Below are 27922 nucleotides of genomic sequence, written 5' to 3'. Positions count from 1 at the left end.
GAGAAATATCTATTTAGGTCTCCTGCCCATTTTTGGATTGGGTTGTTTGTTTCTTTAATATTGAGCTGCATGAGCTGTTTATATATTTTGGAGATTAATCCTTTGTCCATTGACTCGTTTGCAAATATTTTCTCCCATTCTGAGGGTTGTCTTTTCGTCTTGTTTGTGGTTTCCTTTGCTGTGCAAAAGCTTTGAAGTTTCATTAGGTCCCATTTGTTTAATTTTGTTTTTATTTCCATTACTCCAGGAGGTGGATCAAAAAAGATCTTGCCGTGATTTATGTCAAAGAGTGTTCTTCCTATGTTTTCCTCTAAGAGTTTTATAGTGTCCATTCTTACATTTAGGTCTCTAATCCATTTTGAGTTTATTTTTGTGTATGGTGTTAGGGAGTGTTGTAATTTCATTCTTTTACATGTAGCTGTCCAGTTTTCCCAGCACCACTTATTGAAGAGACTCTCTTTTCTCCATTGTATATCTTTGCCTCCTTTGTCATAGATTAGTTGACCATAGGTGCGTGGGTTTATTTCTGTGCATTAATTTTGTATCCTGCAACTTTACCAAATTCATTGATTAGCTCTAGTAGTTTTCTGGTGGCATTTTTAGGATTCTCTATGTATAGTATCATGTCATCTGCAAAGAGTGACAGCTTTACTTCTTCTTTTCTTATTTGGATTCCTTTTAGATCTTTTCCTAGAACTTCCAAAACTATGTTGAATAATAGTGGTGAGAGTGGACATCCTTGTCTCGTTTCTGACCTTAGAGGAAATGCTTTCAGGTTTTCACCACTGAGAATGATGTTTCCTGTGGGTTTGTCATATATGGCCTTAATTATGTTGAGGTAGGTTCCCTCTATGCCCACTTTCTGGAGAGTTTTTATCATAAATCGGTGTTGGATTTTGTCAAAAGCTTTTTCTGCATCTATTCAGATGATCATATGGTTTTTCTGCTTCAATTTGTTAATATGGTGTATCACATTGATTGATTTGCGTATATTGAAGAATCCTTGCATCCCTGGGATAAATCCCACTTGATCATGGTGTATGATCCTTTTAATGTGCTGTTGGTTTCTGTTTGCTAGTATTTTGTTGAGGATTTTTGTATCTATACTCATCAGTGATATTGGTCTGTAATTTTCTTTTTTTGTAGTATCTTTGTTTGGTTTTGGTATCAGGGTGATGGTGGCCTCATAGAATGAGTTTGGGAGTGTTCCTTCCTCTGCAATTTTTTGAAAGAGTTTGAGAAGGATGGGTGTTAGCTCCTCTCTAAATGTTTGATAGAATTCACCTGTGAAGCCATCTGATCCTGGACTTTTGTCTGTTGGAAGATTTTTAAGCACAGTTCTAATTTCATTACTTGTGATTGGTCTGTTCATATTTTCTGTTTCTTCCTGGTTCAGTCTTGGAAGGTTATACCTTTCTAAGAATTTGTCCATTTCGTCCAGGCTGTCCATTTTATTGGCATAGAGTTGCTCGTAGTAGTCTCTTAGGATGCTTTGTATTTCTTCGGTGTCTGTTGTAACTTCTCATTTTTCATCTCTTAATTTTATTGATTTGAGTCCTCTCCCTCTTTTTCCTGATGAGTCTGGCTAATGGTTTATCAATTTTGTTTATCTTCTCAAAGAACCAGCTTTTAGTGTTATTGATCTTTGCTGTTGTTTTCTTTGTTTCTACTTCATTTATTTCTGCTCTGATCTTCATGATTTCTTTCCTTCTACTAACTTTTGGTTTTGTTTGCTCTTTCTCTAGTTCCTTTAGGTGTAAGGTTAGATTGTTTATTTGAGATGTTCCTTGTTTCTTGAGGTAGGCTTGTATAGCTATAAACTTCCCTCTTAGAGCTGCTTTTGCTGCATCCCATAGGTTTTGGATTGTCATGTTTTCATTGTCATTTGTCTCTAGGTAATTTTTGATTTCCTCTTTGATTTCTTCAGTGATCTCTTGGTTATTTAGTAACGTATTGTTTAGCCTCCATGTGTTTGTGTTTTTTACGTTCTTTTCCCTGTAATTGATTTCTAATCTCATAGCGTTGTGGTCAGAAAAGATGCTTGATATGATTTCAATTTTCTTAAATTTACTGAGGCTTGATTTGTGACCCAGGATGTGATCTATCCTGGAGAATGTTCCATGCACACTTAAGAAGAAAGTGTAATCTGCTGTTTTTGGATGGAAATATAAATATTTATATTATAAATATAAATATTTATATTATAAATATAAATATTTATATTTTTAAATATTTATAAATATCAGCCCTATAAATATCAGTTAAGTCTATCTGGTCTATTGTATCATTTAAAGCTTCTATTTCCTTTTTTATTTTCATTTTGGATGATCTGTCCATTGGTGTAAGTGAGGTGTTAAAGTCCCCCACTATTACTGTGTTACTGTCAGTTTCCTCTTTTATAGCTGTTAGCAGTTGCCTTATGCATTGGTGTGCTCCTATGTTGGGTGCATATATATTTATAATTGTTGTATCTTCTTCTTGGATTGATCCCTTGATCATTATGTAGTGTCCTTCCTTGTCTCTTGTAATATTCTTTATTTTAAAGTCTATTTTATCTGATATGAGTATTGCTACTCCAGCTTTCTTTTGATTTCAATTTGCATGGAATATCTTTTTCTATCCCCTCACTTTCAGTCTCTATGTGTCCCTAGGTCTGAAGTGCGTCTCCTGTAGACAGCATATATATGGATCTTGTTTTTGTATCCATTCAGCAAGGCTGTGTCTTTTGGTTGGAGCAATTAATCCATTCACGTTTAAGGTAATTATTGATATGTATGTCCCTATGACTATTTTCTTAATTGTTTTGGGTTTTTTTTTGTAGATCCTTTTCTTCTCTTGTGTTTCCCACTTAGAGAAGTTCCTTTAGCATTTGTTGTAGAGCTGGTTTGGTGGTGCTGAATTCTCTTCTGGCTTGTAGAGTTTCTGCTGCAAAATCAGCTGTTAACCTTATGGGAGTTCCCTTGTATGTTATTTGTCATTTTCCCCTTGCTGCTTACAATAATATTTCTTTGTCTTTAATTTTTGTCAATTTGATTACTAGGTGTCTCGGCATGTTTCTCCTTGGGTTTATCCTGTATGGGACTTGCCCTGCTTCTTGGACTTGGGTGGCTATTTCCTTTCCCATGTTAGGGACGTTTTCGACTATAATCTCTTCAAATATTTTCTCATGTCCTTTCTCTCTCTCTTCTCCTTCTGGGACCCATATAATGCAAATGTTGTTGCATTTAATGTTGTCCCAGAGGTCTCTTAGGTTTTCTTCATTTCTTTTCATTCTTTTTCTTTATTCTTTTCCTTGGCAGTGAATTCTACCATTCTGTCTTCCAGGTCACTTATCCGTTCTTCTGCCTCAGTTATTCTGCTATTGATTCCTTCTAGTGTAGTTTTCAGTTATTGTATTGTTCACCTCTGTTTGTTTGTTCTTTAATTCTTCTAGGTCTTTGGTAAACATTTCTTGCATCTTCTCGATCTTTGCTTCCATTGTTCCCCGCCCCCCCCTGCCCCACCGAGGTCCTGGATCATCTTCACTATCATTATTCTGAATTCTTTTTCTGGAAGGTTGCCTATCTCCACTTCATTTAGTTGTTTTTCTGGGGTTTTATCTTGTTCCTTCATCTGGTACATAGCCCTCTGTCTTTTCATCTTGTCTGTATTTCTGTGAATGTGGTTTTTGTTCCACAGGCTGCAGGATTGTAGTTCTTCTTGCTTCTGCTCTCTGTCCTCTGGTGGATGAGGCTATCTAAGAGGTTTGATGGGAGGGCCTGGTGGTGGGTAGAGCTGACTGTTGCTCTGGTGGGCAGAGCTCAGTAAAACTTTAATCCACTTGACTGTTGATGGGTGGGGCTGGGTTCCCTCCCTGTTGGTTGTTTGGCCTGAGACAGTCCAACATTGGAGCCTACCTGGGCTCTTTGGTGGGGCTAATGCCGGACTCTGGGAGGGCTCACGCCAAGGATCACTTCCCAGAACTTCTGCCAGTGTCCTTGTCCCCATGGTGAGCCACAAACTTCCCCCCGCCCCCCCCCGCCCCGCCGCCTCTGCAGGAGACCCTCCAACACTAGCAGGTAGGTCTGGTTCAGTCTCCCCTGGGGTCACTGCTCCTGCCCCTGGGTCCCGATGCACACACTACTTTGTGTGTGCCCTCCAAGAGTGGAGTCTCTGTTTCCCCCAATCCTGTCGAAGTCCTGCAATCAATTCCCACTAGGCTTCAAAGTCTGATTGTCTAGGAATTCCTCCTCCCGTTGCCGGACCCCCAGGTTGGGAAGCCTGACGTGGGGCTCAGAACCTTCACTCCAGTGGGTGGACTTCTGCGGTATAAGTGTTCTCCAGTCTGTGAGTCACCCACCCAGCAGTTATGGGCTTTGATTTTACTGTGATTGTGCCCCTCCTACCGTCTCACTGTGGCTTCTCCTTTGTCTTTGGATGTGGGGTGTCTTTTTTGGTGAGCTCCAGTGTCTTCCTGTCGATGACTGTCCAGCAGCTAGTTGTGATTCTGGTGTTCTCGCAAGAGGGAGCGAGAGCACGTCCTTCTACTCCGCCATCTTGGTTCCTTCTCCCGGTTTGCTTTTTAAAACTGTTTCTGTGGGCTTGGGGTTTGTATTCACCTGATTTGGACAATGTTAAAACAGTGGGTCTTATCAAAGCCTTTATAGAGCTATAGTTTTGTTGTTTTCTATTGGGATATGTTTAGGGTCAAACTGCCCTCATGCCCGTCTGTCCTGGGCCTTGCCTGGCAGCCATGGCCCCACCATTAACATGGAGGGAGCACGTTAGCTGCCGTGATGAAGTCGCGTACCTTGCTTCTTCCCCTTCCTCTGACCTTGAAGCTGATTCTTTTCCTGCTGCTACTGGAGAGTGTGCCTGGCATACAGTTTCCTCTGCCTTTTTGTTTTATTTTACTTTGGGGAGGGGTTGCTCTGCCCTAGAAATTGAGAGAGGGCACTCCAGGCTGGCCTGATGAGTGAACGTGCTTTAAACATCTGAGGGTGGAGCACCCTTAGATCAGGCTTTTCTGTTCCGAGTAACAAAATGCTTTCAGACTTGCAGTAGACGAATGTCCTTAGGCTTCCGGTTTGCAGCCTGTTCCTCAGGAAACCTTTGATCACCTAGCCCACTGCCCTTCTTGTTGCCTCCCTGGCGGGGATGCAGTTCCATCCCTACAATGACTCATTTGATCTTCAAGACCAACTTGCAGGTCCAGGAGGGAAGGGAAGGAAGTCGGTTTAGTTACTTCATTGAGGAAGCGGACTGGTTGTGGGTGGTTCAGTTTCTCTGTGTCAGTCCTCGGTGCTGGCAGGGCTGAGATGGGAGCTCACACCCCCATCAAACCAGTGATGGGGGCATGTCTCACCCCCAGACATTGGTGCCTTGGAGACAGTCTTTGATCGTCCCGTTATTAGGGGGCTGGTGGTGCCACTGGCATCTCGTGGGCCAGGGATGCTGCTCAACATGCCACATCACATGGGATGCGTCAGGGATGCCGAGAGTCAGTGATGCCCTGCCTTAAACCAAGGGCCACATCTGTGTTTGGCATCAAAGTTGGTGGGAGGAGTCGGGGGGTGGGGCATCTGTGGGTACTGCAACCAATGTAGTGCCTGGTCAACTTTACATCATCTTTCTCAGATCAAAGGGTTTTGTTGTTTTTGTTTTGGTTTGGTTTTAGTTTTTTATTGGCACTGTGTCCTGCGGCTGTGTCTGTATTCTGGGGACATTGTGGTATATTTTGACTCATACCTACCAGACTTCGTACATTTCAAAATGAAGGAATTGAAGGGGGAATGTATCAGGTGGGACTGAGCCTACCAACACTTGGACTCCCTTTTAAGAACATTTGGGCTCACTTTGGAGAAATCTCGACACAGAGAAGCCAGATTTATTCCCACGTTGCCAACCAGAAAGGGCCCCTGGGCCCACTTTACTTATGGGTAACGGAGATCTTATTCCTGATGTCCTGGGGCCGCACTCTTCACGTCCTCTCAGGATGAGGGTGAGTGGGGGTGAGGGGACGGTCGGCCGGTGGGAGCCCCGCTTCCTGCCCACCCTCAGGTGGGCCGTAAGGCATCCTGAGTCTGAACAGATACACCCCCTTTAAGGGAGCAGGGAATTCTTTGGTTCCTCCGTCAGGAAGATGCCAAAGAGAACCCTCGTGTGGAGCAGCATCGGAGTGAGTCTGATTCTCATGATAACCGCTTTACGGGCATCTCAGAGCATTCAACTGAGCACAGCCTTTGTGGGTCGGCCCTAGGAATGGTCAGAACTTTGAGGTTCGTATGTTCTGGAGGGAAATAGAAACAGCCTAGAGGTGGACACAGTTGAACCGAAATCGCCTGTTAGGAGGTGATGCCGTGCTTCTCGTGACACCCCCCCCCCCACCCCCAAAAGAGTGATTCTAGTGAACAGGCCCTGTTGTTTACGTCCCCATGGAAGGGGGTCCTCAGTGTCAGCCTTGCCTCAGGGATCACTCAACCCAGGGCCTGGGCACTGACAGTGTCAACATTATCTCCCTAAATCCAATCATCCCTTCACTACAGGTGTAACGACTCTGCATCTGTAATTCTGGAATCCAAAAATCTCTAAAACCTGCCAGTTTTGCCCGAACTCATTTGGGCAGCAATCCTTGGTGGAGCTGCATGTAACCCGGACTCGCCCTCTAGTGTGACTGTCCCCGGGGCGGTGGAGGGGGCAGGAGGGGAATGGGGAGGCTTGTTCGCGCTGCTGACAGTGCCAGGTGACACGTAATGTCCATACTGCTTCTTAAAATCCCAGCCTTCAAAATTCTGGCACACTTTCCGCCCCTAGGGTTTGGGGAAGCGATTGTGGACCCACATATGTAGCCAATGGCTGGGAATCAACACGTTAACCTGGCCCTGCTTCCTCGTCTGTCTGGTGAAAATCATATTTACCCTTCCTGCACTTGGAAAAAATCTGTGCACAAACCGGGCAAGGGGGCCATGATGCTACAGGTGCCTTCGACTCCTCTGGTTGTTGCCAGGCACAGAACTAGGGGCTCAGGTGAATCACTTCGCTGTGGACCGTCTCAGGACTGTGGACGTCCACATGTCTGCAGTCTGGGTCACATCCCTTCGGGCATGGCTTCCTTCCTGGCCGCAGCAGTGTTGGCACCTGCAGCTGGAGGATCTGGGGGGGTGCAGGTGCTGGGCTGTGCATCCTGGTTAGAGCCTCTGCCCACGGGAAACCAGGACCACCCCCAAGCCCACAGCAGTGACAGCCAGAAATGTCTCCAGATGTCAGCAGATGTCCTCTAGTTGGGGACCACCATCCTATACCCACTGGGGCTCAAATTTAGAAGACGTTTGGTTTTGTGTGGGTTTTTTTAAAGAATCATTTGGTAATTTATCCAACACATTTGTCCATGCCTAGTCTAGTTTCTAAGTTCAGCTAGAGCTTTCCAGGTTACCAACATCAAACCAGTTAAACAGGTCAGCATCAATTATTTAAATGGAGGTTTTTTGGCTTCTTCTTGAGTAGAAAGCATGTGGGAAGCATATTGATCGGAAAACACTGGTATTTCTGCTAAAGGTCTGGCACGGGATTTGTTCTGTCTGGCTGCCACTGGGCCTGCTGTAAATCTGGGACAAGTCTACGTGTGATACATGCCAACCCTTGGGCGCCATTCCGGGGAGGGTTGGGGTGGGGTGTGGATTAACCCGTTCTTTCCACCTACCAAGCCACTTGTAGATTTATTTGCTTTTTCCTTTTAAGATAGGGGTTTTCCTTAGATACAGCTGCCTTAAGCTTCTTGGAGACAGTGAGGGCGAGTACATTACATACCTTTTGCAAAAGACTGTGCTCAGGGTGGACTGTCCCAGGTTTAGGTGGATGAGAATCAGGGTGGGGAGAGTCCTTAAGTTACCTGCTCTGATCTCGGCTACAGAAATAGTCTAGATGTGTTTCATTTAATATGCAGGGTCAACATCCTATTAGGTGCAGATTTTCCTGCAGATTAAAAGAAGTCATTATTCTTATTATAGCTCTTTATCTATGACTAACTTAAAAGTCTTTCCTCTTTAAAAGAACTCGTAAGGGCTTGGCCCTCCTCAAGCCCAGCATTTGTGAATATCAGGCCCACCCATCGTCACCCATTGAAGAAAGGTTAGGAGTAGAGCATCACTTTCAGCAGCTAATCTTCTTATTACAAACAACACATTCTAAATGGGTGAGGTGAGTCAGGACTTCCTACTGTGAAAGAACAGGGACATCAGAACAAGATTGGGAGCTAACGTTCTGGTCTCCTCGGCCATCACAGGAGGTCCAGTGAGCGGCTTTCTCACGGGAGCCCTGGGTCCCTCTCGGACCAGCCTGGAATCTGAGCTGCACTTGGTCAGGGCCCTGAGCATCCCGGCCTGGCATCCTATGATAATGAGCAAGCTTTAGTTGTCAGTTAATAGACTGGTACCCTGTCTCCCTTCCTTGCCTCTGTTTGCCACAAAGGCACATTATTTTTCTTCTTGTATATGGTGAACTGCCCGCTTTCACAATTTTTCAAGTGAGAAATGTCACATTGTGACCAAAGGACAACAAAAACTCACTTTCCCAGCGACGGCAGCGTGGGCAGTCCTGCCCAGAAGCTGAGGTTCCGCTCTTTTTTCTTTTTTTTTTTAAATTTTATTTAATTTTATTTATTTTTTATACAGCCGGTTCTTATTAGTTATCTATTTTATACATATTAGTGTATATATCTCAATCCCAATCTCCCAGTTCATCCCACCACCACCTCCGCTCTTCTGTCAGAACCCCGGGCTAGTCCCTGCAGGGGATTCGAGCAGGAGGGAGGGAGGGAGGGAGACGTAGGTGGCTTTGCTGGGTGTCCTGTGATCCTGGGATGTGTGCGCAGGACAGATGGTAAAGCCACCCACCCACACAGAGAGCAGGTTAGAAAGTCAACTTTGGGGACGTGTCTGGCTTTGTCACCCCTTTGCTCTCGCCTGCGGTCACCACCCTCACCTGTGCCCCAATAGTTCCGTGAAGGCCAAGAGAGGTGACCAGAGTCAAGTTGTCTCATTTCCTTGAGGTTTTACACGTACCATTTCTGCATTCTAACTTCTTTAAAGACAGAACTCCTTAACCACTAACCGCCGGTCTAAAAATTGTAACAGCGATGCCGGAAGGTATAGATAGGAGCTTCGCTGTGCAGCTGGGAGAGAGGCGGTGCCGCCTGGCCCTTTGGCTGACGTGCCCCTTGCTGGATTGGTTGAGTTCTTTAAATTAATTCACAAAAGGTGGATGACCTGGGGAATGCAGGGCGAGACCTACCTTCTTGGTGGCAGGCTGGCTTATGCACGCCTGGAAGAGTGGTGAACTGTTACGGCCCTGAGCACCTTTTTTTTTTTAATAGATACTCTCTACTTGATACCTTCCTTTCTTTGTTTTTTTGTTTTTTTAAAAAAATTAATTAATTATTTTTGGCTGTGTTGTGTCTTCCCTTCTGTGCAAGGGCTTTCTCTAGTTGTGGCAAGCGGGGGCCTCTCTTCATCGCGGTGCACGGGCCTCTCACTGTCGTGGCCTCTCCTGCTGCGGAGCACAGGCTCCAGACGTGCAGGCTCAGTAGTTGTGGCTCACGGACCCAGTTGCTCCACGGCATGTGGGATCCTCCCAGACCAGGGCCCGAACTCGTGTCCCCTGCATTAGCAGGCAGACTCTCAACCACTGCGCCACCAGGGAAGCCCCCTGAGCACCCTTTTTAACTGCATGCCTGCCCCCTGCCAGGTCCAGCTGAATCCTTCCCATGTGATCTGGCTTGATCCTCACATCGTCAACATCTGCCTTGGGCTTAGACCACCTAGTTCTAGGAACCATCTTAGTGCCCAAGTTGCAAAAAAGATCACTTCCCTCCCTGCCTCTGCCCTGCCAGCTGATACCACTAATTAAGTACATAACTCACTGTGAGAGAAGAGGGCTGGCTTATGCAACTGGCTTTGTCCTGCTGTGACTTTTGGTTTATAACATACCAGGAACTGTGTATTATGAGCTTTGGCTTAAAGAAATCTAATAGCACCAGAGGGCTCAATAAATCATTGGGTTTCCAAAAGCACAAAGTTCAGGGCTGTACCATGACTCGTAGTGTTGTAACCCGTTCAGAAGTTTGGAGTTGACCAAATCTCACCAAGGACAAACCCAAAGGCATTTTCCCCAAAGCTGTGAAATCAGCACGCAGGAGTGACTTGGTTCCCTGGACCAGGGCGTCTGTGCATTTAGAACCTAGTGGGGGCCGAGCAGGCTCTGGGTGAGGGAGGAAGTGTGTGATCTGAGGTTCTGCGCATGAGTCTCCTATGCACTGAATAAACTCATGATTCCCAAACCTTGAAAACCATCAACATGGAGAGCCGTCACCGCCTGTCTCTCCTGCACCCACACCTGGCTTGGCACAATGCACTTTCTAACCCTTGAGCAGTTCAGAGCCAACCCCTCTATGTGCTGGCTCTTAAATCCTATAAGCGAAAAGTTTATTTATTAAGGAATTAACTTGGAAAACCTTCATTCTGTAGGAAACAAACACAGGTATTTAGTTGGAACCCCTGGAGAAGTCTCTGAATGTCAGTGATAACACACTTCCAAAGTGTTTTCTAGATACTGTTATCTTTTTAGCGATTGTTTCCTCTGGTCCTTGGAATGCTTGACGTTCAGAGTTGCTGACTGAAGAATCCAGGATTCGGGAAAAGCATCACTAAGTTGAGAAGACATGGGGACCCATCCGACAGTTTTCTGAAACAAAAAGCCAAGACTGAACTGAGCAGAAGCATCTTACTTGGCTTCAGTGCAAGAACTGGACTTAAAGCTTCTGTATTTAATTCAACTAATTCAGTGGGCTATAAGTAGAAAGGACTAAAGGCGGGCTATTAGACTTCGTCTCTTTGAAAGTAATCAGAAAAATGAAGGCAAAGTTGCCATCAGGCAGAGTTAAAATACCAGTAATTTTCTTTCACCTTCACCTTTGTCTTCAATTGGTATATATTGCAAATATCTTTTTTAAGCTTTATTAAAGTATAATCGATATACAAAGGACTGTACATAGTAAATATGTACGGTTTGAGTCTGGACAAATGCAAACACTAGTGACTAGTGATACCATAATTATATATAGATATATATCTCCCAGAAAAACTGAAAATAAGATAAATTAAAATTTTTTTAAGGCCAACTTTGTTATAGCATAAAACTGTAATTTCTCTCTCAGAATGAGAAATTAAAAATAATTTGTTTTAAAAAGCCAACTTTGCCATAGCACAAGATCGTAATTTCCCTCTGGGTCTTTAATTTTAAACAGTACACCTGCGATTTCTTATAAGCGAAAGCCACCCTCAGGTGGACTCTTACCCTATTTAGAACAGATTTAACAAATGCCTATAAATACCCCTACATGTGGCAGCGTCTCCTACATAATCCTTTGGGAGACTGTGCCTGTTTTGCTCAGAACAATCCCAGACGAGAAGTCAAGATGTTTTCAGAGCCTCTGGCATGTTCTTAGACAGATCAGCGCTGGATTTGATACAACCAGCCGAGGGTCTCCTGGGGTCACCTTATGAACCAGGACCAACGAGACAGTGTTACTTTTGGTCCAAAGCTAAGCGTGGCTTCCAGTGTTTTACGGTTTGCCTTTCTTGTGTGAATCATAGAACTGGCTCGGAAGGCGGATCCTGAAACAGAATTTGAGAAAGTATTTTGGGCTCTGGCTGTGTCACAACGAGTGTTCAACCTTCTAAGGAGACTTGCAAAACCTCCTCTGAATTTATGAATCATGGTACATTCGTGTAAAACTAGTCTCCCTCACTTAGTAACATCTTCTGTGTTAGCAAAAGACGACTTAAAACTGTAGCTGGTAGTTGTTATTCAGATGTTCCATGGGCCTAACAACTTCACAAACTACAGAGTGAGCCATTTCCTATGACCCGGCCCGTGGGCACAGTAGAGAGCTGCTTTGAGTGCAACACTCGCAAAATCATCCACTTCCTTAGTCGCTTTCTTTACTGCATGTATTTAGGCTACACAAAATAAGCAGATTCTTTCTGGAGAACATTTTCCTTCTCAGAATAAGCGTCACGGTCTGGAGAACGGTTTGCCATGTTCTCACTGTAGGAGCAAAGGGATTTGCAGATGTTTTTCATTAGATCCGTATTTAAATTCTCAGAAATAATCAAGGGAAAGGAAATGTTTCCATTCCCCATAGGGCAGGTATTAAGCAGCTAACCGTCCCGGTGCTTGGCTAAGGAGCAGGTGCTGCAGGAATCATCTAGAAGTTGCTGTTGTCACCTGCACAGCTGACACGGCCCCACGGCAGTCCCTGACCCTGTGGCTATGTCGACGTCATCCTTGTAAGCATCCTTGTAAGAGACTAGGGGACTGGTTCCCTAGTCTCTTTATTTACCTAGGGCTGAGTGTGCAGAAATCTCCCCGGTGGCTATCAGTGTGAGGGCATTAGAAGATTTTCACTGTCTGTCTTGTCAAGGCCTTCGGGTCAGCCCAGTTCCCCACCCTGCTCTGCCAGAGGCGGTCTGGTTTTGTGCCGGCTGTTCGGACTGAATTACCGTCAAGTTTCCTCTCATTCTCAGAAGTACTTGGGTTTGGATGATTAAACATCACCCCTCCCCGCAGGGTGCACGTCAGCACAGCAGCCGAAGGTCTGAAGGTCTGAAACTTGGCCCCAGGCCCCGGGGCTGCTCGCCTTCTCCTTCCCTGCCTCCCAGGCATCTTGGAAACGAAAGTCCACTGACTGTGGTTTGTTCAGTTGCCCTGTGCACGCAGGGTGAGCGTCATTCCCACCAGAGGCCTGGGAGTCTGGAGGAGGGAGAGGTCGTTGAAAGGGCAGCCCTAAGGCCACATTCTCCCTCTCTCTCCCGTCTATCCTCTGCCAGTATCTCTGATCCGCGTCACCTGTCACCTACTGTCGGTTATCTGTCCGCCACTGTCTAGCTGCCTATCATCTGTCTGTCTACCTAGTTTTAATATTCTGTGGAAAGAAGCTCCCTGGGGGCCACTTAGAAGAGGAGAGGACCTGGTTTTGCTCCCACTCCTGGAGCGGCAGGGTGGTCTGCGGGCCAGCCGGTCCCAGGTAGCTTACGTGCCGGGATGCAACTTAAACAACACCTCTGATAAGCGCTCCCTCTCGGGGGGATGGGGGTGCTGGATCACATCACACTCACGCTTGTCACCCTTGCCCTCCATGGTAACAGCCATACCAGGCTCAGTACTTTAAATGGAACAGGCTAAAAATGTACACCGTCTACGGTTTCCAGAAAGAAGGGAGATGGGGACAGAAAGATAAAAGCGATCTTAGAGTTGGACCGAGGTGTGTCTGGAGGAAGTTCCACTGCTTCTCCGTGAAGGCCAGGCTGTGGGAGTCCCTGTCCTAGCTTGTCCTGAGGCCGAGGGAGCATCTGTCACATGTGTAGCACTAGACTGTACACACACACATGGGTATAGAGGTATTTCTATACAATATTGATATTATATGTATTGTATTGTAATTAATATAATGTGTGTAATATAATTATACTGTATATAATGAATGATATTTATTATATATAATGTATCAATATATAAATACATATGTGCATGTGTGTATAGTCTTGTGTTAATATGTGACAGCTAGGAAAGGAAAAGAGCATGGAATCAAATAGAAAAGGGAGAAGCTGAGAGCAGGTTCATTTATAGAATGTACAAAGTTTATGATATATAATATGTGTATATTATATATGAAATATATAAATAATATGTCTATAATCTAGTGTTAGGTTTTATTACAGTGTTATACATAAGAATTATAATGTCATATATCATAATATGTATTATATTTTGTTGGAAATTTTACACCTATAAATATGCAAATTGATCACCCGTAAAGGTGGCTGCACTGTTGATTAATTTTTGCTCCATACTCCATGGGCTGTTTAATTTTTAAAAATCTATATTCCTTTTTTCCCTTCCCCCTTGACTTTCACTAGGCAGGAGATAGGAACCCACAACAATAATCTGTTATGATAAACTTTTCTAAATGGCTAATGCCTATTCCTTTTCAGGGGTAAATGCCCTGGAAGGTGAGTCACATAGATAGAGATGCAAATGAACATTTCTGTCATTCCTTTTTTTTTTTTTTAATAAAAAGTATTTATTTATTTATTTGGCCGTGCCAAGTCTTAGCTGTGGCGCAGGATCCTTCTTGATCTTGGACAGTCTGTGAGGAGAATGAGATGCATTTAGAGCTGAAATGTAATTGTCTCTGGTCAAATGTGCATCGTCGTCCAGATTCTCTCAGGGTCTCCCCTCAGTGTAGTAAACTGGCACTAGTTGGAAGGTAAGGCAGATGAGGTTGGGGTGACATCCAGCTGTGCTTTTAGACCCTATTTCACGTGTGTGGAGAGTCGCGGATTACCCGGCAGGTGCTTTCCTGTACGCGGTGTGATTGACACCACTGCTCTCCGTGAGTTTGTGTTGAGTCACCAACAGTGTTAGGGTAAATACGTCCCTTTGCAATCTCGCAGGCGCCAGTAGACACCAGGCAAACTATCTGACTCCCTGTGCTACTCTGGATGAGTCTGGGTGGAAATTCCCAGTGTTGGAGTTGAAACTTAAGAGGCTTTCCCACAATGTACGGCTTGGAAGGAGCACTAGTGTTACACGGTGTCCTCTCACCATAGGGCTCTTAGGAATTTGGATTCATTGTCATCGGAGTTTCCATTTTCCATAACTCATGGATCAATTAATGTCTCAACACAGTTGAACCCAGTCTTAAAAAGATGTTCCTTCCCTCCCCCAGGGTTACCAGGGCATGGTGGATGGTGGCAGCAACATTGTGGAAGCTGACTGGGAAAGTGTCTCCAGCATCCTGCAAGTGGTACGTGCTGAGCTTCCATCCTGCTTCTCTCTCTAACTCTTCGGTTTGAAACCTCTTGTGCTTATGCTCCAGTAATACCTACAACAGATTGAAGTGCTGCCTGGCATCATTCTTATCTACTCGCATGGAAAGAAAACATTCTTAATTTGCCATTTAATTAAATTTTTTAAGAAGCTCTACATCATGCACACTAAGGAATTATCCTTGCAAGAAAAAGTTACATGTGATGGCTAGTGGCACTTGAAGCGGGAGATCTGGTATCTTTTTTTAGAGTAGATTAACGTTGAGGCAGTTTTGGTTTGTTGGTACTGTGTGTTTAGTGGCAAATCTCCTTGCCTGTTGGGTTTTGGGAGTCATTTGGCATCAGTGTAACAAAGCATGGGAGAGATCCCGACTGATAGCCTCCAGGGGCTGTGGATTTAGTGGGAACACAGCATCCCTGTTCTGCCCTGACCCAGACAGGGCTGATTTCCTTGGTGTGCACAAGGATGAAGTAATCACCGCTTCAGGCGAAACAGTTGTTCACGTGGAACTTAAAGGAACCTCTTGCCTGAATATTTCATGTGTAATAAATTCCTGGAACAATGTAGCTTAGTGAAGACTCCAAGTCAGTTGAGAAATAAAGAGATTACATGGAAGGAATGGATTTCATGAAAAGCTCTTGCGATTTGATCTTTTGAAATGTATGTATTCATGTGTGACTCATGTTGAGTATTCTTTTAATTGAAAGAAAAGAGATCGGTCCCATTCCCTCTGAAGGTGCTAGTGCAACAGAAGAAGGGATGAAAAAATATGGTATATAGATATAAATGGAATATTATTGGGCCATAAAAGAGGAAGTCCAGCAATGTAGGACAACATTGAGGACATTATGTTACATGAAACAAGCCAGACACAGAGAGACAAACCCTGCATGATCTCACTGATACATAGATCTAAAAAAGGCAAATTCAAGAGAAACAGAGTAGAATGGTGGTTGCCAGGGACTGAGGGGGTTGCAGAAGTGCTGGTCAAAGGAAATAAGCTTCCAGTTATAAGATGAATAAGTTCTGGATCTAATGTACAGCGTGGTGACGGTAGTTAACACTACCGTATTATATACTTGCAAGTTGCTAAGAGACTAATGTTCTCACCACACATACACACACACAGGTAACCAGATGAGGTGATGGAGGTGTTAATTAGTTTGATCATGGTGATCATTTCACAATGTGCACCAATATTGAGTTATCATGTTCTATACCTTTAAAAATATAACCATGCTGTATTATATATTCGAAGGTTCTTGCCACAGAAAGGTAGCTATGTGGATTGATAGAGGTATTAACTAATCTTACGGTGGTCATCATTTCACAATATATACATGTATCAAATCATCACAGTGTGCACCTTAAACTTACAAATGTTGTATGTCAATTGCATCTCAGTAAAGCGGGGGGGGGGGGGGGGCTGCTAGTGGGGTGTGAGTTGAAATGCCGGCCACAGACTCTTAAGTCTGCACTTGAGGCTTTTTGCTCTACTGCTCCTGGGAAGAGGCTGAAGGAAAGTTGGACAACCATGGATACTTAGGTAGAGTAATATTTGCAGAAAGTCAGGACATTGTCATCTGAATTCCAGACAGGAAACCCACGTGTGAGGAGAGCATTTCCACTCTACTATGGTGAGTGTGAAGAAAGATACAAAGTACAAGTATGGTTGGTGTGTGTGTGTGTGTGTGTGTGTGTGTGTGTGTGTGTGTGTGTGTGTGTGTGGAGAGAGAGAGAGAGAGAGAGAGAGAAAGAAAGAGAGACTGGTGTCCACTTCTTTGCAACCCACTCGGTCCTGGGTTTCATTCCTGGGGCCCTGTGCATGTTATCTCCTCAATGTTTATGGGTTGCTGACTTCCCGTTGATAGAAATTATGTGACCCTCTAATCGCTCTTGGTCAAATCAAAGTCCAGAGGACTGGCTTATCTTTGCTCTGCACCCTGCATCTTCTCCCCAGGCTTCCTGGTGCTGTGCCAGGTCCTGACGTCACCCCTGTCACACTGACCGTCATCATTAACCCAGGATCACTTCTGCTGATGGGCACCTTGCTTTATGAAGCAGGCATGCACTTGGAAGGTCATGCACAAACTGAAGTTTTATCAGTGTGTGCAGGGTTTGTGTAAAGGCATCCTGAATTTTTCTATATACAACTAGGGATCCTTTGCTTTTGAAAAACGAAGTATGAAAAATCATGATTTCTCTCTCCCAGAAGTTTGGATAATCCAGCTAAGATTTAAGCTTGAAAAAGGGGTGTGGGCAGGGAGGGGTGGGGCAGATCTCATGCAAAAATAAATCCCTTTGGCTCACAGATTTCTACTTTGCTGGCACTTGTGGGGAGCCCTGACTAACAGAAGGGGAGTCTTATTACCTGGGTCCGCTGGACACAGTGCTTCTCTGGCTGTGGCTGTTGACAGGCCTTGGGCCCGTCTTAGGCTCAGAGAGTGTGCGGGGTCCAGCCCTCCCTGTGCTGGTGCAGCTTCCCCACGGGACAGCTACTGTTACCTTGCAGACTCTTCTGCTCCACGCATTTAGCTGATGGCTGCCGTTCATCCTTGTTTCCATCCCCTACTCTGTTCCCCTTGGGAATGATGCAGCGTCTTTAGCCACTGAATTCTGGGGTAGAGCTAAAAATGGGAAAACTTTAAACTTTCACAGTTGATCGATTCAAAAGATGAAAAGGAAGGAAACCTACACTTTGAAAGTCCTGTGGTTTTACATCAGCACTCACATGCACCAATCTGTCCATCTTTCTGTCCAAATGGGAGGAAATAGATAAACACGGTTTTCTTTCTTTTCCAGGGAGGGACCATTATTGGCAGCGCCCGTTGCAAGGACTTCCGTTCTCGGGAAGGCCGCTTGAAGGCTGCTCATAACTTGCTTCAGCTGGGCATCACCAACCTGTGTGTGATCGGCGGGGACGGGAGTCTCACCGGGGCCAATATCTTCCGGAAGGAGTGGAGTGGGCTGCTGGAGGAGCTGGCCCGGGAGGGTGTGTCTCTGTCTCCACGCACATTACTCTCGTGGGGCTCTGTCTCCCCCATTCGCCTCCCCATCCCCTCAGAGAGCTTTGAGTTCATACATTCTGCCTGCTTAACTGTCCCAGAGGTATTTGCTGCTGGTGGCGATGCAGATCTTACAGTCGCCACCTCAGCACTTACATTCGTGCCTCAAATAATGACAGTAACGATAATAAGAATAACATTCATTCCACCATCCTACGTGCCAGGCATGGCTCCACTTTTGACATAGTCGGTTTTGTGCACTGCTCGTGACCACCATCTGAGAGGGTTTGTATTGATCCCCACTTTACAGAGGAGGGTCAGGGGCTCGAGGCGAAGCCAAACAGCCATGTGTGTGGCTCTGGCTCACACCTGTCCTCAGACGCCCATGGCTGCCCCCCCCCCCCAGCTCCCCTGGGGTCTTTCTATCAGTTGTTACAAGACTTGAATTTAGATGGTAACGACCTGCTGCTGGATGGTCCTTTATCATAGGAAGGGATTTTCAAGAAACCTATATATTCTGTGGTTTTTGTCTTTTAAACATGTTGTTACAAAATTCAACTTTAATATAAAATATGGCCAGTGGAAGCAAATTGAACTAATAGCAACCTTATGAAAAGCGTAAACTTGCGCTAAAGCGATGACCCCAAGTTCTGTGACATCTGTTTGGGGAATGGAGAGGGGCTGTCAGACGCCAGCAGCAAAGGACCTAACGATGTCTCTGCACCGTGCTCTGGTGTAAGGCAGGCGCCTGGGGTGGTAACTCAGGAGAGGGATAGCTGCCTCCCCCTTGACCTTGACCTTTCTGGTCCCATTTCAGCAGCTCTACCATCCCCGGTGGTCTTTCCTGAGAGCGCTAAGTAGATCTCTAGCAACTAATTAGCCCCCATGGGCCTGTAAGGAGTCAATATACCAGTTGTACAATATTCTTTCAGACTTAGATCTGGGGTGGTGACGTGTCTTATTCGGAGCCAGGCCGTTTTCCAAGGCCGTTGCCAGACAGAAGTCAAATTGTATCCACCGATTGCAGCGTGCAATCCTTCCTTCCTTTAATTTTTACACCTGGGTCGGTGTTCTTGTCTGGGTGTCAAATGACTGCTCCTATCTTGTCCCCAGCTCCACCTTTGTGCGGCTCTTCTCTCCGTCAGTATGCAGGATCAGGTCGCGTACAGATCTGATGCAGTGGGTAGGAAACCCATGTCGAAGCGTGCATTCCCCCCTCCCCGTGTCATCCTGGGCATGCGGCTTGTCCCTCCACAGGCAAGATCAACACGGAGGAGGTGCAGAAGCACGGGTACCTCAACGTGGTGGGGATGGTGGGCTCCATCGACAACGACTTCTGCGGCACCGACATGACCATCGGCACGGACTCTGCCCTGCACCGCATCATCGAGGTGGTGGACGCCATCATGACGACTGCCCAGAGGTGGTGGCCATGGGGACCCGGTGGGCGGGCGGGCAGGCGGCCCTGGGCTTGAGACATGGGCTGCGGAGACCTCAGTGCCCGCTCTGGAAGGTTCCACAAGCCTTGTCACTTGATATTAGAAACAATTTTGTATTGGTTTACTTTTTATTTTCAATTTTCAAAAGTCACTGCTTCCCAATTGTAAAAGAAAAAAGTGTTCATTGGAGAGAATTTAGAAAAAAGAAAAAGACAAAGCAGTACATAAAGTCCCACCCAAAGCTCTCCCGCAGGAATCACAGAAAGTAAAGCCCCGAGTTTGCACAGCTGTCATCAGAGCTGGGCGAGCATCCCACCTATTCCACTTCTCACCTGTGGGTTTCCGAGCATGTAGATGAGGCAGAGACCTTCTGTCCCTGTGCTGTAGACTCACGGCAGAACCTTTACCGTAATGCCTTCTGTGGAGCCCTTGGGTTTCCGAAGCACTTTCACGAAAGCCACGTGAGAAAGAAAATGGAACACGTGCCTCCATTTCGTGGATGAGGCACTTGCCACTGTCTCAGGGCCACGCCCAGTGGAACTGCGACCGGTGGCAAACCATGTCCCCTTCGGGTTCCCAGGGTCACTGGTGACGGTTAGCTTCCCGTTTGTGGAAAGGCTGTGGTCCCCGGGTGTGGACCTGACTCTGTGACTGTCGTGTCCTGCCTTGCTGCAGGCGGTCTCCAACCCACGGTTGTGGCCCGAGAAGCAGCTGACGCTGCCCAGCAGAGCCGTTGTTTTGGGAAGAGCACACACGTGTCCTGGTAGCGTGAGTGTGTCTGGCACAAGCACACCTGCTATAAAACACAACCGGGAGGTGCTTCTCGCTGCTGCAGCCCCTTTGCTGGAAAGAGCTTGAAACACACTCACAATAGCATTTGCTTGTGTAGAAAGTGGGTCATTTGCGGGGCAGCTCAGGTACCTGCTGGAAACACAAAGCAGGCGTTTCTGTTTGCTTTCCCGGTGGTGCTAAGTGGATGTTTCCTTTATCTCTTTTCCAGCCACCAGAGGACCTTCGTCCTGGAAGTCATGGGGAGGCACTGCGGGTACGTACGTGCGGATGCGACTGGGATGGAGAGGACCGATAGCACAGTCCCTGCGGGGCCCCGCACCCTAGCACGAAGGTGCCAGGAAGGGTTCCCGAGGAGCCAGCGGCGTCCTGTCTGCCGGGGCCGGCCCTGAGCTCAGGGTGCCCTGAGCAGCCCCACGAGGTCATTGCTGTCTCCGTGCAGGTACCTGGCCCTGGTGAGTGCGTTGGCCTGTGGGGCCGACTGGGTGTTCCTTCCAGAATCTCCACCAGAAGAAGGTTGGCAGGAAAACATGTGCATCAAACTCTCAGAGGTAAACCCACGTTTCGCCTCTCTTAACTGCCAGCAATTCTGGTTGCGCTGCCCCGGCCGTGATTTGCGGTGGCCGTTAGCATGTTCGGTTTGGACAGAGTTTTAGACAGGTGACAGCTTTCTGCTCAAAGTGGCTTCAGGCTGGTTGCTGGGGGCTTCGACCCCTCACGCGTCCATCCACCTCCCACTGTTGCAAAGAGTGATTCGAGGGAAAACAGCTGAAGCTTTTGTGTTTCTTGTGCAAAGCAGCAGCTACAACCGTAAACAGAAGAGGTGATGTGAGAGTCCAGGGTCTGGGGAACATGGTGCCTCCCTGACCCCACGTAACAGGGACAGGAGACCTGTGTGTTGACTCCATCCGAATCCCCCATCTTGCCGTGTGGCACACGTGGTGACAGCTCCTTCCGCTGTGGGGTCCCCACCGTGCTGGCCTTGCTGTGGGTTGGCCTGCTGTCTCCTCTGAGCCAGGCTTTTCCTTCCTTCTGTCTGCGGGTTGGGCTTGTGTTTCACCCCGTGGATTATCAGTGTCGGGCAGATTTCCTCTAGTGAAGGCTTCTAACTAAGTCACGCGGGGCCTCGTAGAAAACAACGGTTAGCATTCGGGACAGAAATCCCAATGCGTATTGAATTTCCCTTCTCTTATTTCCATAGCCATCTTATCGCTGTTCCGTAGGCGATAAAGTAAACGCATGGCAGAGGATAATTACCATTGCATTCAGCAAACACGTAAGCATTGTATACAGCCAGGACCCACGTTTCATAAGATACGGCCACTGCCTTCAAAGTGATGGGTTCCAAGAAAGGAATTCCAGCAACAACTCAAATAAGCTTTGCTGACCCAGAACCTCTGTAAGAAACTGTTGGTAAAGCTGTCCTTTTACTAGGAAGAATCATGCACCCTTTTGAGGCTGGAGCTCTCGGCTGCAGCAGGCCAGGGGCACGTCCCAGGGATGACTATGACCATTGAAGTAACAAACGAGTTCATTATCTCTTGGTTCTGACCTGGGGACCTGGGCGGCATGCTGTGCCGGCCAGCTGGTGTGGGAAGGTACGTGGCTGGTTGCAGGAGTCAAGCACTGGCCCTCCTGTTAGGCAGGTCCTTCATCGTGGCGCTGAGGACATCCACTTGATTGCCATTCCACGGGGCATTACTTGAGGGACGTGCCTGTCCCTGCATCTGTCCCTTCTCATCCCGAATCCCTGCCCTCGTTGACAGTGACACTACACAGGCCAAGGTCTAATGCCCTTAGAGAGCTGGAAGCACCCTGGCTGTGAGGAAGCGCCTGGCTGGTCAGAAGATCAGCAGTGAGGCCGTGGGGCTGATTTTTAGGTTTCTCCATAATTTCTGTAACTGTGTGGTCTGATCTGCAAACCTCCTTGAGATTCGGACATTGTAAAGTGCCCTGTCAGCTAGGACGTGTTGGGATTCCCCCTTAAGCGTTGGCAGAGTTAGGACTAATGGCTTAAGCTCACTTGGGTGGAAACACTCGATATTGTAGTGCCTGTCATTAATTTTTATTGGTTATCAGTGTAGCACTGTGAGAGTTTCTCTAAACACCTTACCAGATAATTGGCCCAGGAAGCAAGCCCCAGAGCATCCCCCAATCATGGGCATTTCGGTATAAAGTTGGAAAGGACTCAGGGGTATCAGAAGTCCCAGGGGTGGATCCTGGCTCTGCCAACCACGGAGCAAATGATGTTTGGTCAGACGACCTCCCCTTCATGTCCTAAGTTCCTCAGCTGTAACTCGGGGTCATGCTGCTGCTCATTAGAGATTTTGTGAGGATTCAGTGAATGAGTGACTCCATCCGGGTGGGGGACCGGGAGGCAGTCAATGAACTACGCAGACCAGCTGGCTGTCTTCCCACCTGAGTGGATAGGTGACCCCATTATTTTTTTATAAGTTTATTTATTTATCTTTGGCTGCGTTGGGTCTTCGTTGCTATGCCGGGGCTTCCTCTAGTTGCAGCGAGCAGGGGCTACTCTTCGTTGCGGTGTGCGGGCTTCTCATTGCGGTGGCTTCTCTTGTTGCGGAGCATGGGCTCTAGGCGTGCGGGCTTCAGTAGTTGTAGCTCATGGGCTTCAGTAGTTGTGGCTCATGGGCTTCAGTAGTTGTGGCTCGCGGGCTCTAGAGTACAGGCTCAGTAGTTGTGGCGCACGGGCTTAGTTGCTCCGCGGCATGTGGGAACTTCCTGGACCAGAGCTTGAACCCACGTCCCCTGCATTGGCAGGCGGATTCTTAACCACTGCGCCACCAGGGATGACCCCGACCCCATTATTTTTTTTTAGCCACTTTGGAATATTGTATTGTATGGATGAAGTATGGCTATTTGGCCAATTCCATATTTGTGGACCAGTCATTACTTCCATTTTTGCTCTTTCAAGTTATGCTAAAATAATCATTCTTGTTGTCGTATCTTTATACCTTTTAGAAAGTACTCTGATTAATAAGTTCTTCAAAGTGTAGCACATTTTGGGACTTCCCTGGTGGTCTAGTGGTTAAGACTCTGACCTTTCACTGCAGGGGGCACTGGTTTGATCCCTGGTTGGGGAACTAAGATCCTGCGTGCCACGCGGTGTGGCCAATAAAAAAAAAAAAAAAGTAGCAAATTTAATATCTGTCATAAACCAACAAGACAGCATGTGTGTTTGTGATGCAGGACCGGCCGAGCCCTCTTGGCTGACATGCTCAGGTGCTGCCCACTCTGGGCTCACTGCCCCACACAGCTCACACCCCCCCAGAGGAGGGTCCTTGACTGGGGACTTGAGGGAGAACAGACTCACTGAGAGTGATTTGGGGCATCATAGAATGCTGGCCGTGAGCCTGGGAGAACCGCGGACCCCAGTGTTGGATGCGGCCAGCCTGGCTGTTCCTGCAGGGCGGCTCCGACCCCGCCTGGGCCCACATTCCCCTCTGTGCCCCTCCTGCCCAGGCCTGGGGCTGGCACTGCCCATAACAAAGGTGAAAATCAGTTTTTAAGCACTGTTTTTTTTTTTTTAATAAATGTATTTATTTATTTTTGGCTGTGTTGGGTCTTTGTTTCTGTGGGAGGGCTTTCTCCAGTTGCGGCGAGTGGAGGCCACTCTTCATCACGGTGCGCGGGCCTCTCACTGTCACGGCCTCTCCTGTTATGGAGCACAGGCTCCAGACGCGCAGGCTCAGTAGTTGTGGCTCACAAGCTTAGTTGCTCCGCGGCATGTGGGATCTTCCCAGACCAGGTCTCGAACCCGTGTCCCCTGCATTGGCAGGCAGATTCTTAACCAGTGCGCCACTAGGGAAGCCCTAAGCACTGATTTTTATTCTCCATTATTTCTGTAACTGTATGGTCTTACGTGCAAACCTCCGTGAGGTGAGGTGGCAGGAAGCTCTGCCTTCCGGGGGAGTTCTCGGGCCTGGTTTGCAGTAGAGAGCCCCCTCCCCGGAGAGCCCAGCCTCGGAGCTCATCACCATCCGGGGGTCGGGGTCAAAGGCAGCGGGGGCCGGCCTCCGCCTGTGGTGATGTCACAGCAGCTTCTGCGTCTGCAGTCCTGTCCCACCTGCTTACCTAGGGTACCTTGACCTGCCTGTGTCCTTAAGAACCACCTATGAAATCAGGTGGCCGTTTCTCCCTGGAGAGAGGCCAGTTCAGGTGGGGCAGAGGCCCCTGTTGTGTCGTTAAGAATGGTTTAGGCATTTGAGGATTTCATCTTTTGTTTCCTTAGAACCGTGCCCGGAAAAAAAGACTGAACATCATCATTGTGGCTGAAGGAGCCATTGACACCCAAAACAAAGCCATCACCTCTGAGCAAATCAAGGAGGTGAGTGTCTCAGGCTTCTCACCCCCCGAGCCTGTCTAGAAACGGGAGATTTAGACACCCCGGGCAGGGCGGGAGTCTGGAACCATGCGCTATTATTTAAAGTTTTTTTGTTCTTCTTGTTCATTAAAAATATTTTCGTAATGACTCATAACTTTATTGGCATCAGAATCATACAGCTCCTGGCTTCTGGTGAGCCCCTGCCTCTGGAATACTGTTGGGAATATTCCCAGAGGCCCCGGGCTCCCCCGACAGAGACAGAGGAAATGCAATCGGGTGGGGTTAGAAGGTTCCAGCTCTGGGTGGCGGCTGCCCAGGAGCTAGGAGGTCAGCAGAGTTCCCTCTCCCACCGGAGCGTCAGCTGAGCATGGCCTTATTCACAGAGAAAGCCGCTCGGCTGGCCTTAGTCACTGCTCCTCCGCCCTGCATGGAGGCCGACCCCGCAATCCTGTTGCCCGAGTCCTGTTGGGCTTGGTCGGCGGGTGCTGGCTTGTCTGGCCCAGGAGGGATCTGCTGTGCTCCCCGGTTGCCCAGGTAACTGGGCAGGTTCTGGACACAGTGCTGGGGAGACAGACTCAGGCTCTGGTGGAAGCCTCCCGTCAGGGCAAAGGACATCATCACCTTGCCTTTGCAAGTTGGTTTCTCTGATGCCTTTTACGTATTCCCTGACCAGCTTTTCACCTGATTATCAAAATATCTGTGAAAGTCATCTGCTAGTATTTATAGAAGTAATCAATACAGTCAGGGCAAAGATACTCCTTCCCACTTAACTGAAGTTGAGATTGGATTGTGGAATATTAGAGCCAAAAGGGACCATGGAATTCCTGTGACCCAGCCCCATCATTTTTATAAAGTAAATGAGGGCCAGTCAAGGCAGGTAGCCTGTCCTGGCCACTGGCTGGGTTCACCTGGGCCCTGGACTGAGGGGACGCTTTGATTTTACTGTGTCATGCTTTTCAAATACAACCTTACAAATTCAAGGTGATTTCAGGGAAATGTTTAGATTTTTACAAAGTATATGCTTGAAATACAAGCTATAGAAACAGTGTTTTTTAAAATTGTGTTACTTATGTTCACTTGCGAGGTAGGAGCACAAAGGTTTTATTTGATGATAAAAGTATTCTTTAAAAAATATTAATTTCAGCAAGCCATTAAACATTCTTTCAGGAAGTGAAATTTAGAAACTAGAACATTCTTCAACAGAGATGTGTAGGAAGGGGAGAGAGACCTTCCCCTGCTCCCAGCCCCCAGCCCTAGAACAAGCTGATGTGCCCGGCCATGTCCTGTGTTTCCCCTCAGCTCGTGGTCACACAGCTGGGTTATGACACTCGGGTGACCATCCTTGGACACGTGCAGAGAGGTGGGACGCCTTCAGCCTTTGACAGGATTTTGGTAAGTGAGGCTGGAAATGGTCAGGCATCGTCACAAGGAAATGAACACCTCTGGGATTGCAAAGGGACCAGTCTGCTACGAAGACTGGGTGATCTTGAGTAGAGCCATCGGTAAAGGGCATCTCTGCCCACAGCGCCAGGTGGCTTGTCCCTAGGGTGCTACGGCCCGTAGTCTCATAGGGAGACCTGCTAACCGAGGGGGGTTCCTAGGCCCCTGGTGACCCAGACACTGAGAGACCCTGCCAAATGTGGGGGACAAACCCAGAAGGTGGAAACGGGGTGTCCACGGGCAGGTTTCTAGAAATGGACCCAGGGACCACAGAGACCCAGAGTCCAATTCTCGGTTTCCTGCTCCGCACGCCTCTGACCACCCCACCCCTCAGCACGCCGGTTCCTAGCGGAGTTGATCTCGTTGTTGGAGCTGGTTAAAAGTAACCGGGAAGGGCTCTGAGTAACTAACGGGGACTCGGTGCAGGAAAAGCGAGGGGGCCTTGAGGACGGAGGAGCTGAGAACAGGGCTGGTCCCGTCTGGACCAGGGGAGCCTCTGTGGGTGCCGGGCTGGTCTCCGGGCGGGCCCGGGGCCAGCTCCAACCATCGTGATGTCTTTACCAGGCCAGCCGCATGGGGGTGGAGGCCGTGGTCGCCCTCCTCCAGGCCACCCCCGAGACGCCGGCCTGCGTGGTGTCGCTGAGCGGGAACCAGGCGGTGCGGCTGCCACTGATGGAATGCGTGCAGATGGTGAGCGCAGGGCTGCGCTGTGCCCGGCGCAGGGCGGACCGGGGGCGGGCGCCTCCCCCAGCACAGGCGGAAGGCCTTCCCCGGGACCCAGGGCCCCTCCCCGGGCCCGTCACACCGAGCACGCGGGCCCCCTCCGCAAGTCTAGTCTGTCGGGAGGGGGTGTCCTCAGGGTGCCCGGGCGCTTCCTGTGGGCAGGTCAGAGAGGCCAGAGATGGCTCTGCAGGGACCGCGGGGACATTCTCGGGGTGGGGAGGGCACCATCCAGCCTCTCCAGGGTCAGCTGCTCCCGCCCTCCCGTCCCCGAGGCCCTCACACCTGTGATGTGACAGGGATGGCCGACTCGGGGGACCCCAACGTGCGCCACCTCCTCCAGGTGTGGAGCGCAGGCCAGTGGCTGCACAGAAGCGGGGGATGGTTTTCCAGTTGACCGTCCAGTAGCTGCAGCGGCCGTGGAGTTGCGTTAGGAGTTGTTACTGTTTTTTATTTTGCAAAGTCTATTCACGACTCTCATTTTATTTGGTCTTCCCAGTGGCTCTGAGGTGTATGTATTTTATAACATGTACAGAGAGGTAATTAAGTAATTAAGTCACAGGACTTGTTGAAAGTAACCCCTCAGAAACATACTTTCCAAAAGCCGATGGCAGTAAAGGAAGTCTGTGCGTGTGTGTGCATGTGTGTGCATGTGTGTATGAGGGTGTGTGCACGTGTGTGGACTCTGAGGCTGTGGCTCAAAAGAACAGAATGTGGAATGATGAGCAGCAGCTTACTGTGAGCACATTTCTTCTGTCCAGTGTCTCTCTGTCCGTTTTGAGACAGACAGCCAGTAGGTACCACTAGCTTGTCCCTGAACGACCATACGTCGTGGCGCCTCAGCCAGACTGTTCACTGGCCACTGCTTGCCAGGTGTCTTCCTACGGGCCTGGCAGCATTGACCGCCACGATGGCAGTGGAAGTAGGGGCATTTTTCTCACCACACAGAGGAGGAAACTGGAGCTCAGAGTGATGGATGACTTGCCTGGGATCCTGAGGTTGAAGGTGGTGGCGGGGGGCGGTGCTGGTCCCAAAGCGCTCTGCTCCCCGGGACAGTCGGCCCCCCGCCCCTGCCACAGCGTCACCTGCGTCCTCCGCTCCCCAGGGACAGGGGTGGTTCTGTTCGTTCTTTCCTCACCAGCGTCAAATGGGGATTTTTCAGAGCCTGGCCTGGGAGATCCGCTTCCTTCTGGCCTCGCTCTCGTGGGCCGGAATCCCTAAGATTTCAGGCCTCTCTTACTCTGGCAAGGCCGGTGGTCCCACCTCGTCCTTTTCTGCGAAGCAGCCTGGGTGGGCGGCCTAGGCTTCCCCGCCCCCCC

The 27922-nt window shown here is 48.1% G+C and overlaps 1 protein-coding gene across 2 annotated transcripts in view; it reads left to right on the top strand.

Moving 5' to 3' along the window:
- Positions 1-27922, top strand: part of PFKP (phosphofructokinase, platelet) — a 90709-nt gene that overhangs the window by 16767 nt on the left and 46020 nt on the right. The window contains exons 3-10 of one of the 2 annotated variants that reach the window (XM_029236742.1): positions 14765-14842; positions 17668-17857; positions 19128-19293; positions 20310-20354; positions 20541-20649; positions 24351-24446; positions 25743-25835; positions 26448-26573. In XM_029236742.1, the coding sequence (XP_029092575.1) occupies positions 14765-14842; positions 17668-17857; positions 19128-19293; positions 20310-20354; positions 20541-20649; positions 24351-24446; positions 25743-25835; positions 26448-26573 (903 nt within the window). Of the gene's footprint in view, positions 1-14764; positions 14843-16483; positions 16503-17667; positions 17858-19127; positions 19294-20309; positions 20355-20540; positions 20650-24350; positions 24447-25742; positions 25836-26447; positions 26574-27922 lie in introns of those variants that run through there. The other variant, XM_029236743.1, reaches the window with a different exon arrangement.

The sequence above is a fragment of the Monodon monoceros genome, unplaced genomic scaffold (genome assembly GCF_005190385.1).
Source record: "Monodon monoceros isolate NGI ecotype Baffin Bay Population unplaced genomic scaffold, NGI_Narwhal_1 Super_Scaffold_21, whole genome shotgun sequence".
NCBI lineage: Eukaryota > Metazoa > Chordata > Mammalia > Artiodactyla > Monodontidae > Monodon > Monodon monoceros.
This window is presented reverse-complemented; position numbering and strand designations above follow the sequence as displayed.